Raw genomic sequence first — 12,475 nt, 5'->3', positions numbered from 1 at the left:
ATCTTTTGAAGGGGGCGGAGCAGAACACGCGTATACGGGAATACGAGTATTCGGAAGAGCGCTAGAGTCGCACTAAGTTGCTCTGGTTCCATCTGTGGATCCCGTTTGTGGAATGACAGGCTACGAGATTGGCTATGAAACAAGCCATGATTCGGTTGATCCATTCATTCAAGGGTGGAACGTAACGCGAGACCTTGGCATTCTCTGGTCACGGATAATAACCCCGATCCCTTTTCCGTCACCGTCCCCGCGAGGCTATTGTGATCATCACGATCAACGAGAGAGACTCGCATGGACAGGAACCTTTCTTCATACAGTGGCAAGAAGGATGGGAAGAAATGCCCTGCGTTAAACCCCAGCATGTAACACAGGGCACAAGACGGAACATGCCGAGAGGCGATATTGGGGGTCTCAGGCTTTCCTCATTAACAATCGCGTGGAGGATATCGAAGTGCTCGAGCTTGGGGACGACTTGCTGGACGAGGCTGATGAATGGGTAAGCCGCGTCATCAGAAGCCGGCCACGAATCAATGTCGCCATGCTGGAGTGGCCCTGGAACGAGATCGCAGAGCCAATTCTCGATGAACTTGGCTTTGGTCAAGTTGCTCCCGACGATCCACTACCACGCATCATATGGATACCTACTGGGCCTCTGTCGCATCTTCCGCTGCACGCAACGGGCATACACACCCCAGGTTCTCCAATGACAGTCCTGGACCGAGTTGTGTCTTCATATGCTTCCTCTTTGAAGTCGTTTGTCCTTGGCAGGAGACAAAAGCAAACCACGATCGCCCATTCCGGTCGAAAGGCGCTGTTGGTGGGCGTTGGCGATGCACAATATATGCCGAGGCTGACTCCTCTCCCGTTTGTGGCAAGAGAAATCGACCAGATAGAAAAGATCTGTGCCTCTTTTAAGCTGGAATCTACCACGTTGAAAGAGCCAATCACGCGGCAGGTTCTGGATAATATGGATGGGTGTGCCATATTTCATTTCGCTGGCCATGGTCGTGTCGATCCCCTGGAGCCGTCACAGAGCGGTATAGTCATGAGAGATGGTCTTCTTACCGTTGCCAACTTGATGGACGCCAAACTGCAGTCCAAGCCTCCTTTCTTGGCTTTTCTTTCAGCATGCCTTAGCGGCGCTAACGACGTCATTGAACTTCAGGACGAAGGCGTTCATCTCATCAGCGCGTGCCAGCTCCTCGGTTTTCGGCACGTCATTGGGACGCAGTGGCAGGTCTCGGATTCCACTTGCGTCGATGTATCCGAGGCTCTGTATACTGGGCTTGCCAAGAGTGGAATGGCAGACGATTCTGTTTGTCGCAGTCTTCATAGGGCTCTTGTAGATCTTCGGGATCACTGGGTCAAAACTGGTCAGAGTTCGATTCGAGGTGGTTTCGATAGCCAGAGTGAGAGCTAGCGGGAGAGGGAAAGGAGTGGTGAGGAGGTTAGAAGTTATAATAAGGAGGACGAAGAGGAGAATAGGGATATTCCGAGAGAGCGCAGAGACGCTAGGCTCCTGCTTGAGGGTGAATCGGCCAAGGACTTGGTGAGAGCTGACTGGATTCCGTATATTCACTACGGCCCATTGGTTGCTGGCTTAAAAACTGATACATTTTTGGACAAGTCAATGTCGTCTGATGTTATAACGATTTATTGTCGAAGCTTTTCATTTATATTCTATCTTTCAAAGGCTTCCATTTTTCAGTCATGCTAGCACGCGTCCTTTCTTATTCAGCGCCGCATACGCTGCACAACTACTCCATAATCCCTCAATTATGGGATATTCCTCCAACAGATCAATACATTTCGTCTTGATACCATCGTCTGGACATGCCGTGGCAACAAAGTAAAGAGCCTCGACTAAGCCTCCCGCAGGACTAAATGCCACCACTGCCTCTGATAGTCTTGAGTTTTGGACGATCTCATTGGCCAGTTTTAGGGTCTCGCTCGCCCACGTTTGATCGCATTCGGATGCATTACCTGCCCGGCTGAGCCCTGCTTCCAAGTTTGCGCCAGCTAAAAGCCTTCGCATACGGAGTGCCTTGATGGAGTTAGATTCCTGACCAATGAGCCAACCAAAGTCTAGATCCCACGTGAGCAACTGCTTGCGATGTTCCTCCATAAGCTGTGAACGATGACGAGCGTGAACGTCGCTCTCGACAGGTCCCGGTAATGCTGTAATCTGAATGGATTTGTTGTGTAAATTCTCGAGCTGGCTGACGGCCTTGGTAACAGCCCGAAAACGTCCTCTCCCCCAGCCATCAAGCGCAACAGTATGAGGGCGCCATGTTGCTTTCTGATGTGGAGTACTTGCCTTGATGATTATTCGAGCTTGTGTATCTAGCTGAGTGTAGACAGTCGCCAAAAGCTGGACCGGAGTAGGTGTTGTATCCGAGCCATCGGCCCCTTCCGCTACTAACTGCCACTCGTGAAGCAGCGATAGGCCACTCTGGAGATGCATACACGCTTCTCGATGGAAGCCTTGGACGGTGCAGATGCAAATAAAGACGAGGTTAGTCATCAATATGACAACCTTTTGGTCTCTGGTGAGGGGTTTCGGTGTGCTGAGACACTGGTACAGGGAATTAATCGATTTGTTGTACTGGGTCAGGATGAATTGCCTCTCCATCTGGTCGCCATGGCTGGATAGGATGGACGCGTGATACGCCGTAGCCAGCGCTGCTACCGCGTGCTGAACAGTCTGGTAAGCTTCGGCAGTTTGCAAAAGGTCGTAGGTCCAGAATCCGGCATCAACTACAGAGGCGATGGAAATGGCAATCTTGGTTCGGAACATGTACAACGCTTGTCTCTCTGCATGGTTTCCCCCGGATGGCAGCAAGGAAGCTAACTGGGCTTTAGGCATGGCGGTCACGTATCCATCACACTTGCGCCCAGTTGATGTGCAGCGTTGGCAGGATGGTTTTGCCTCGTCGCACTTGATCTTCCGGATCCTGAGGCAAAAGATTAGTCACGGATACGTTATTTCATAGGTAGTCGAGATTACTAACTTGCACGTAATGCATCCAGTCCGGGCCTTGGTAGCAAATCTCCTCTGTCGATGCATAACGTTATCACCGTAATGGGAACTTCCGGCAGTTCCCGATAACTGCGGGGTTCTTTGATCCATCATGGAAAGGGCGTGATCTACTATCTTATGATGGGTTGGCTGAAAATGTTGCCCCGTAGCGGAGGCGTGCAAGAAGACTCTTTGTGGATATTCGACATGAGGCATATGCCGTAATACCTGCCATATATCTTGAGATCTCTACTTTTGATTAGTAAAGCAAATGGCCAACGACGGAAGAAACTGCTGACCCCAGTAGCAGAACATATGATTTGTCGGTTCGTATAATCCTTCGCTCCACTCCTGGGGCTAACGCATTTGGCTTCTGATTCAAGCCTCAACAAACAACACAAACTGGTTCCGTGGTGTTGATTTGTAACTGCTACTTCAGGTGGGCCAGACTGAATAGCACCACGCAACCAGATTGTCGTAGAAAGGCGTCACAACGGGAAAATACTATACATGGGTATGCCTCAGACACCCGTGTTAACTGGTTTCACTGCAATTCAGATTTGTCATCTCTTATCCGGAAGGTGTAAGTATAAATAAATATGTATCTGCCAATCTTCGGCTCCAGAACCAAGCCGCCTCATCTCATCCTTCATTCCTCCCATTGTATCTCCATCTACAAGGACAGCCTACCATGACACTCACCAAGTCAACACCCTCTCTTTCAAGAGCGAGTCTCGCAACTGGGATAGCTGTAGAGGTAGACGAAATAGTTCCAACTGTTTTCACGCCCATCAAGATTCGAGGATTAGAACTCCAGAACCGCTTCGTCGTCTCGCCCATGGGCACTTGGAGTGCGCAGGACGGCCACCTGACAGATTTCCATCTGGTGCACCTCGGCGCATTCGCCTTCCGAGGCGCTGCCCTGACCGTCGTCGAGTCCACCGCAGTGGCTGCAAACGGCCGCACCTCACCTCAGGACTCTGGCCTGTGGCAGGACAGTCAAGTGGCACCTCTGAAACTTGTGGCAGACTTTGTCCATGCTCAAGGACAGAAGATTGGTATACAACTCAACCACGCTGGTGTCAAGGCAGGCATGGTAGCACCGAGATTTCTGCCGAAGGGAGAGTTGAAGGTGGCTACTGAGCAGGAAGGAGGGTGGCCAGAGGATGTGTGGGGACCTAGTACAATTCCTTACACCGAGGCGCATATCACGCCGAAGGCCTTGACTATCAAAGGAATCGAGACTTTGATCCAGAATTTCGCGGATGCTGCACGCAGGGCTGTTGAGGCTGGTCTTGGTATGCGGTCTATTCCACTCAGCCAAAAGGAACTGCGATTGATAAAAGATAACAGACTTTATCGAGATTCATGGAGCTCATGGCTACCTCATCAATCAATTCCTATCACCCTTGACAAATCAGCGCACAGATGAATACGGCGGCAGCTTTGAGAACCGCGTTCGCTTCGTCGTTCGCGTCATCGAGGCCATTCGGAAAGTCATTCCCGACACTGTCCCGCTGTCGCTGCGCATCTCCGCAATCGAGTGGATGGAATGGAGTGGAAAGCCCTCTTGGGACCTTGACCAGTCCATAAGGCTGGCTAAACCGCTGCCCGGGCTTGGTGTCGACATTTTGGACGTATCGTCAGGCGGCAACCACAAAGATCAGAAGATCGATATTCATCCCACCTACCAGCTCGATCTTGCCAACACCATCCAGACTGCCCTGAAGAAAGATGGCGTTGATTTGCTTATTGCTGCTGTAGGGCTTATCAACAGCCCGCAAATCGCGCGGGATGTAGTGCAGGTCGACAAGGCGGATGGTGTACGGGCAGATCTGGTGTTCGTGGGGAGACAGTTTCTAAAGGAGCCCGAGTTTCTTCTAAAGAGCGCTCAGGAATTGGGTGTCAAGATCCAGTGGCCTTATCAGTACGAAATGATCCGATCGAATACTCACTGGAGACGTTCTTAGCTCCGGTAGTAATCATTCGAGACAAACCTGTTTACTTCGCTAGATTAATAGACAGCCACGGATATGTGCTTTCCTCCACGGAGGCACTTGACGCCGCAAAGCCTGACATCTTCTATATTCGCCCAAGTGTGTTTCGTAGTCGAGTGGAACACCGTGATTATAAAATCAGACTTCACACGCCGGCTCATCCCCTTTCTGTAAACCGCTAAGCTCTTGCATATTGCTGCGATGCGCCGGCAGACAGAGCAACTGCTGGAAAGATGGGTTAGTGTTCGAAGTGAGCAAGTTGACGGAGTACAGTGTGATTTTTTATGTACCCGGGTCTGGTGTATCCCAAAGGTAGGCCTAATCAGTCGTGATGGTGAAAACAGGGACGAGTTCAGGTAGATTAAGACTTGCGGATCTTTCGGGCTGCTGCAGTGGGATACCGAGATTGAGAGAACCATGAGGGATAAGGTCTTGCGTCATTGCTGCATTCGTCTATAGAAACGCCCAATATAGATAAGCTCACATAACGCAATAGCTAATAAAGTGGGGGACGGATAAAACGGCACGGCGATACAACTCCTTTGGGGCCCAGGAACAAGACCACGTCTTACAGAACCCACATGGCGGGTACACGAGGCAAACTCCCCGGATGGTATCGAGACGATTTGCTTCTGGAGACTTGTTAGATGACAAGGGTCGGGTTGGTCTGTATGCTCCGCGGGGTGTTGGGTTTATCTCGGCGAACTGTCTCCTTACGCCACGACACGTGGGATGACTGGGAGTTGCTGGCATCTAACTGTTTGCTTCGACGTTATGAATCGGAGACTACAAATTTGACATTCGGTATATCTATCTACGTGAAAGATACTTCAGGGCGATGCATAATGAGACTCATAGAGAAGGACCGCCTGTGTTCTCTTCATCAATGGGTGCACTAACCATCACCGGTCTGATAGTCATGACGGGGATATAATTCTAGTACGAGAACCTACCTCACCACGAAAAATCGGCTAACTTCTTGAAAAACCACCAGTTTTATATCTTGATCGGTCGATGTAAGCAGTAGTGGAGGCGGACAACGTCTGTGAATTGAATGGTCGATGCGTGACTGCCATATCCGAGCCATATCCGAGCTCGTCATTCTAACTTCAAGGACCCGATATTCCTTCAGCTTGACATTGCTCATCAGTACAAGCAAGACCAGCACGGACATAAAAATTTCCACTGGGGGGGTTGTAGTCGCCATTTTATTGGCCATCAATAGCAAGGTGTCATATTCCCCAGAATCACGCAAGACCCTGTCGCAACCCCAAGACCCCGGAATAGAAATCCAACGTGGAGAACATCTGCTGAACAAGTAATTCACTTATGGGGAACTATGTGGGTTCTAGTTCCACAAAGCAAGGGCTCGATACGACAGTAAGACGTCGCCGACTGGCGCGATTACTGGGACTATGGGTAGAGTACCATGACATCCGACGTCCCACCGCCGATGGAGATGGCCAGGGAACGCCTAGAAATCATATATATATCTGGGCGAACCAGGCATTTTGAAATTTGGCAGCACTATCAGAATAGGTCAGTTGTCTTCGCAAGCCTTGGTCCAGAATGGCTGACAACAAGAACTCCCCTGAGGTCACTGACCAGAACGCGCACCTTTCGGATGCGGGAGCGGCTCGCAACTCCGAGGAGAAGATCGTCGCCAAGCCCCAGTCATGGAAGAGCTATGTGTGGGATACCTGGGAGCTTCCGCCCGAGGAGCGCCGGCTTCTCTTCAAGGTGGACGCCTTCGTACTCACCTTTGCCTCGCTTGGATACTTCCTCAAGAATATCGACCAGACGAACGTCAATAATGCCTTCTTGAGCGGCATGAAGGAGGACTTGAGCATGTACGGCAATGAGTTGGTCACAAGTAAATATGCACCGAGATGGAGATGATTCCTGGAATGCAGTCACTAACAGAACGCCTAGGCACATCTATCTGGACAGTGGGTTACGTCGTCGGACAGATCCCTTCTAACCTACTTCTCACCCGAGTTTCGCCTCGCTGGGTCATCCCTTCCCTCGAAGTGGGCTGGGGAGTCGCGACTATTTGCACTTCGGCTGTGAAAGACTATCATTCGCTTTATGCGCTGAGATTCCTCGTCGGCTTCTTTGAGTACGTTACCCAGGGCCAGTAGACAGGCTTCTAGATACTGACTCACGTTATAGATCGGGGTTCTACCCTGGCATTCACTACCTCCTAGGCTCATGGTATACCCCGCGCGAGATTGGCAAGCGCGCTATGATCTTTTGGCTAGCTGGTCATATCGGAGGCATGTTCAGTGGTTTTCTGCAGGCTGCCGCCTATAAGAACCTGAGTGGTGTGCATGGTTATGCTGGCTGTAAGTCAAGTCCTATGTCATGGAGCTATATGACGGCGGAAGGTTTCTGATCTGACAATTCAAACAGGGCGCTGGCTTTTCATCATTGACGGAGTCATTACGTTGCCCCTAGCCGTAATGGGATACCTCTTCTTCCCCAATTTGCCCCAAGACGGAAAAAGGACCTGGTGGACGACCCAGAAAGAGCATGAACTTTCAGTCGAAAGGATGAGGGTCATCGGAAGAGCTGGAAAGGAACCTTGGACCAAAGCCAAGTTCAAGAGGATCCTGCTTAGCTGGCACACCTACTTGCTCCGTAAGTCCGTTTTACAAGAGCACAAACCTGATGCTAATCATGGTGTGAAGCAATTTTGTACGTTATCTGGAACAACGGATACCCGCAGCAAGCTATGGGATATTGGCTTAAGAGCTTCAACGTCGATCCTCCGCCGGTCCCAGGAAAATCCTTTTCCGTTCCGCAAATTAACAATCGTAGGTTCAAGCAATGCCCCGAAGTTTTGGCTTTGAAAACATGCTGACAATGTTCAAAGTGCCGCTTCCAACGGAGGGCATCCTCATTGTCATGGCCTTGATTTGGGGCTGGCTTTCTGATGGGCCTCTGAAGGGTGCTCGGTGGCCTTTCATGTACATTGGCGCAGTTATTACGGTAAATAAAATTGATGACTGACTGGAATGGAGCATGCTAATTATGCTCGTGCAGATAATCCTACATGCTTTGCTCCTCAAGATGCCATTGTACACCAACATCACGGGCCGTATGGCTGTCTACTGGCTAGCTTACATGGGCGTAAGTTTCGTTCACTCTGCTACCTCTGGATGCTTATAGCTTACTTGAAATTTAGCTTGGTGCTGGACCACTGATTCTGAGCTGGATCAATGAGATTTGCTCTGCCGATACAGAGAAGCGAGCTTTGCTTGTCGCCATGGCCAATGACCTTGCATACGTCGTTCAAGCTGTCGTAAGCATTTGATGAATTATGTCCGAAAACCATGGAAAACAGGTCCTAATTACTTTCTAGGCGCCGAACTTTGTCTGGAAGACCACGAACTTTCCCGCAGCCAAGAAGGGCTATACCTGGACGCTTGTGCTTCAAGTCTTGTTGAGTAAGCAGCTTATATGGAATTATGTTCTTGCACATTGCTAACAGAGTGTTCAGTCGTCTGGACTGCGATTATTCAATTCCTGGTGGCGCGAGATAAAAAGCGTGCAGTGGGAAACAGCGATGAGGAATCGACTTCGGATTCGGCGGAAGTTTCCGTGGCTGAGCAGCCCATTGACAAGGTTGTTCGTGTTAACAGCAAAGCTATCGCCTAGTTGAACGAGAGTAAAGTGCAGGTGGGTTGGATGACATGGGGAATGACAGGCATCCAGTTGCTATCAATATCGATCGCTTTGCTTGGGTCAAGAAGTTGAGAATCTCTCAAGGGACTGGGATCGCAGTTGAATTATAATACACGAAGCTAGTTCGCTCATTTCTGGAAGCACCATTAGAATCCAACGTTCATCTGAGAGTAATTCAATGGGTCATTTGCAGCACCAATTCAGCACGTACAATAACGTAAAACGTCCAATTTTCCGACTTCACACATTCGTAAGAGACTTAGAAATCCAAGATCTACGATACCGAATTGACGCTTGTGATAAGGTCGCTTCATGGACGTCCCTGGATGGCAGTAGGTTGATAACCCCATAATGGAAGTCCCAAATATGTAGATTTATAGGTCAATCACGTAATGTGAGAGCAGTAGCTAAGCCTACATGTATGAAGCGTCATAGTATCCCTTGCTGGCATAGCTACTAGTCAGGATGGTGGAGATAGAAACCGCAGAAGAGAGCTTGGTCGAAAAAGACGCCCGGCTGCCAGATGCGCCTGCGCCAGTGTTGCTGTACTCTCCGAAAAGCACATTGCTGGTTCGCGGATCATCAGTGTTCCAGATCTTCCATCCGGCAGAGTTGATGACAGAAGACATGGAAGTCTTTTGGAAGACAACACGGGCATACGCCCTCCAGGGACGGCCGAGGTAGTAGGCGCCGTTGGTGACGGAGTTTCCGGATGCAGCAGCAATGTTGCAGTTGTTGAAGACGTAATACGAGACGCCACTCGAAGAGTCACGTCCGTTCGCTGCCCTCTGTTAGATCTAGGAAAAGTTGGAGATTGCAGCAAGTTCATACCTGTAATGTAACCGATGGAGTTGCTGACGACGCGGATATCGCATTTCTCAAACCAACTTGAAGCTTGCTGGCCAAAGATAAAGTCGGTCGCTCCCTGGATAAGACAGCTGGAATACAGCTGGTACCCAACGTTGCTAAGAACGGTATCCTGAAATCCCGTGAAGGCACATCCGTAATATCCGCTGTCAGCATACGCGCTCAAAGCCACAGCTTGGCTCCCCTTGCCGTAGGTATTCGCCACATTGACATTGTACAGCTTAAAGTTGGGTGACTTGACACGCAGGGGTGCGCTCTCGTCGTTGTTGGAGCCGTCGGCCTGGCTCTTCTTGCCCGTGATGGTGACCTTATTCTGAGCGTAGCCGGTGGTGTCGGTGGTGTATCCGTAGATGGACAGCTGGGCTTTGCGGGTGGGAACGAGGACTTGCTCGGTGTATGTGCCCTGGTCGATGAAGATGCATTGACTCGAGGTTGACGAGGTGGATAGCGCGTTGACGGCGGCTTGGACGGTGCCGTATTGGCCGCTTGAGGGAGACTTGCGGACAACGAGACATCCGCTTGGGGCAGATGTTCTGCTGGCTGCAAGAGCCGCTGCAACGAAATTCAGAATGGGGAGAAGCTTCATGTTGGCTAATGCTCGACGGATGGGCTTTCAGACACCTGGTGGTCAAATGTATATTTTTCAGCCGGGCAATACTGCGCTTTTAAGCTCCCCTCTCATCCACCTTAAGCCTACACCGACCCGAGTTTTGTTTATAGCATTTTTGTTTCCATATGACTGGGATTGGTGGAGATTTAACTTTGCAGTCTCGTATAAGCATTATTTTAACCTTTTGCAGATCATCGGACCAGCTCGGAGTTATGTCGTCCGTACCCAATCCGGGACGTGCCAAGTATAACGCTGATGACAACGTGCAGCTCACTGTTTCGGCAGGGTTCCTTCGGAATTGTCCTCCATTGTTATTGGAATAGCCGGTGATTGGTGGATGAATCTTGAATGCTTCCTTGTGTCCAAACAAGGTAGTGTGGTCCCCTGAAACGCGGTCAGGTAGATGCTTGCAGAAGGAATGAAACCTCGCCCCAGAAACAATTTGCGTGTGTCATATGAATGGACAACTGGGGTATTAAAGCCTAACGTGTATCCTTTACAGGGGCCAGCTTCGCCCCGCAACCCGAAAGGCATAAATACGAACACGCCTTAAGGTTTCGGGGAAGCTGGATGGAATGACTTTATACCCCTTAATAATAGACAGTTTCTTCACCGTCTTTTTTTAACAACGGGTCCAATGATTAAGCCACGGACTCTAAAGCGGCCACCCACGCTGACTAACAAGGTCTCACTAGAATTTCGTCTCAGGTTATCAAAGGCGCTTTATTGCGGACGATTTCATAGTTGGCCCATCATTGATGAATTTGTTGACCAAGAATCTTTCGTTAGAAAGTTGTGGGTTGCTTAACAAACCAAAAAATCGAGGCTAGCCTGCCACAAGATAGCCGCTTTACTCAACGCAAAATTTTAATACTGTTATAGGTTAAGCTTGAAACTGAAGATCTAATACGATAAACATTATATAGAGAAAGTAAATTTATAGATTTTGTTAGAGAGAGATTCTATATTAGGAAACCTCCAGTAGATTGATATCCGGACCTTAGTTATGAAGGGGGTCAGATAACCCCTCTTCCGGCCAGTCCGGATGACCGGAAGCTCATCGCGATCATCAGCATCAAATTGGACACGATTGCAACGATTGAATTGACCGTATCGGATCCATCAGATTTCTAAAGTATCGAGGTCAAGAATTCCAAAAATAAAAACAACGCAGGGGCATTCTTACAACGGTGTGTCGCTGGCTGGGAAGAATTGCGTACCAACTATCAGTCCGCTAATTACCGACATCATTCGCATCCCAGGTTCTACATGTTCATCATCCTCTCACGGTCAACGATACGTAGGCAATGCTCATACTGGGCTCACCTCCCTCACGGCAGTTCAACTGTACCCACAAGCTGTGCACAGGTTGATAACCCACGGAAAAACTGTTGACAGCTGTCCAAAGCCCCCATCTCGACCACTTGCCGACATGAGGATGTACCTGTAAAACAACGATAAAGGTGACTAAATATCAAACGTGAGGACTGATTACTGCTCCATTATGTCGGTTTATTCTGTCGCTTAAGTATGCGAAGCCGAATACTACTGGGAGGGCAAGCGAAGTACCCGCCGCAGCGAGGGCGTTTGCGGCGATGCGGTCGAACTCTAAGGACCTAGTGTTTGGTCTACACAGTCACAGTCTTCCAGCCCAGTTTGCAATAGATATCAAATGCATGAATACCTGAGTGTTTACCTACTTGACTATCCTTTTCGAGCATCTGCTGCAATACTTGCTGCTCCGTTTGCGAAAAGCGCACCAGGCCGAGCCATACCAGAGGCTGAGAGAGATCCGGGCTGCCGAGGAGAATGGTGAACATTAGTATTGAATAGTAAAGAAACAGAATTGCAGATCACTCCCTGGTCAAACCATCACTTATGACTCCGTTGACTAGCAGAGACGGTTTCCTGTCCCCAGCATGAATGTTTGAAGTGCTTTCGTAGTCTCCAAAGCCACTAAAAACCTTGCCTTCGCCCATAGCCTTGAAACTACATAGTCTGTCGACGCAGGCAATCCCTCGGTACCAGCTGACAAAACCCTTCGCAACCGGCGTCCACTCAACTATGAACTTCTCTCCGCTGACAAGCTCTAATTCAGTCTTGCCTCCCCTGTTAGTCAGAGAATCGTCCTCCATGTATGTCACAACATCAATGGATTTCGCCGCTGTGATGATATTGTCACGTACAACCCATCCAAACTTGGCATACCGATCATCCGCGCTGTGCCAAACCACGATAAAGACGCTGAAGTCCGGACCGGAGGTGCCGACAATCCATCGGTGCGAGAGCAAAGCG

At 49.7% G+C, this 12,475-nt stretch overlaps 6 protein-coding genes across 6 annotated transcripts; 3 read left to right on the top strand and 3 right to left on the bottom strand.

Annotated features, from left to right (window-relative positions):
* The first annotated feature begins 681 nt into the window (after window positions 1-681).
* BGZ61DRAFT_462357 (CHAT domain-containing protein) lies at window positions 682-1,627 on the top strand. Its single transcript, XM_046247277.1, has one exon. It carries the CDS (start codon window positions 704-706, stop codon window positions 1,418-1,420), a length of 717 nt encoding a protein of 238 aa, XP_046097015.1. The 5' UTR covers window positions 682-703; the 3' UTR covers window positions 1,421-1,627.
* An 81-nt stretch (window positions 1,628-1,708) lies between these two features.
* Window positions 1,709-3,067, bottom strand: BGZ61DRAFT_431427 (uncharacterized protein; the record flags this gene model as incomplete). The annotated part of the gene is made up of 2 exons (XM_046243849.1): window positions 1,709-2,938; window positions 3,008-3,067. The coding sequence occupies 2 exons, from the start codon at window positions 3,065-3,067 to the stop codon at window positions 1,709-1,711; spliced, it is 1,290 nt and encodes a 429-aa protein (XP_046097014.1).
* Window positions 3,068-3,710: 643 nt separating this feature from the next.
* On the top strand, window positions 3,711-4,989 carry BGZ61DRAFT_561652 (uncharacterized protein; the record flags this gene model as incomplete). The annotated part of the gene is made up of 2 exons (XM_046255821.1): window positions 3,711-4,317; window positions 4,373-4,989. The coding sequence occupies 2 exons, from the start codon at window positions 3,711-3,713 to the stop codon at window positions 4,987-4,989; spliced, it is 1,224 nt and encodes a 407-aa protein (XP_046097013.1).
* A 1,596-nt stretch (window positions 4,990-6,585) lies between these two features.
* On the top strand, window positions 6,586-8,676 carry BGZ61DRAFT_366992 (allantoate permease; the record flags this gene model as incomplete). The annotated part of the gene is made up of 10 exons (XM_046241735.1): window positions 6,586-6,889; window positions 6,949-7,135; window positions 7,189-7,361; window positions 7,429-7,656; window positions 7,707-7,832; window positions 7,892-8,007; window positions 8,062-8,148; window positions 8,204-8,320; window positions 8,381-8,465; window positions 8,519-8,676. 10 exons carry the CDS (start codon window positions 6,586-6,588, stop codon window positions 8,674-8,676), a joined length of 1,581 nt encoding a protein of 526 aa, XP_046097012.1.
* A 427-nt stretch (window positions 8,677-9,103) lies between these two features.
* Window positions 9,104-10,156, bottom strand: BGZ61DRAFT_561647 (family 8 carbohydrate esterase; the record flags this gene model as incomplete). Its single annotated transcript, XM_046255820.1, has 2 exons — window positions 9,104-9,484; window positions 9,535-10,156. The coding sequence occupies 2 exons, from the start codon at window positions 10,154-10,156 to the stop codon at window positions 9,117-9,119; spliced, it is 990 nt and encodes a 329-aa protein (XP_046097011.1). The 3' UTR covers window positions 9,104-9,116.
* Window positions 10,157-12,033: 1,877 nt separating this feature from the next.
* Window positions 12,034-12,344, bottom strand: BGZ61DRAFT_484577 (uncharacterized protein; the record flags this gene model as incomplete). Its single annotated transcript, XM_046249626.1, has 1 exon — window positions 12,034-12,344. A coding segment is annotated over one exon (311 nt), but the record flags the coding sequence as incomplete, so codon positions are not given.
* Between the last annotated feature and the right edge of the window lie 131 nt (window positions 12,345-12,475).

The sequence above is a fragment of the Ilyonectria robusta genome (assembly GCF_021365365.1).
Source record: "Ilyonectria robusta strain PMI_751 chromosome Unknown BGZ61scaffold_31, whole genome shotgun sequence".
NCBI lineage: Eukaryota > Fungi > Ascomycota > Sordariomycetes > Hypocreales > Nectriaceae > Ilyonectria > Ilyonectria robusta.
This window is presented reverse-complemented; position numbering and strand designations above follow the sequence as displayed.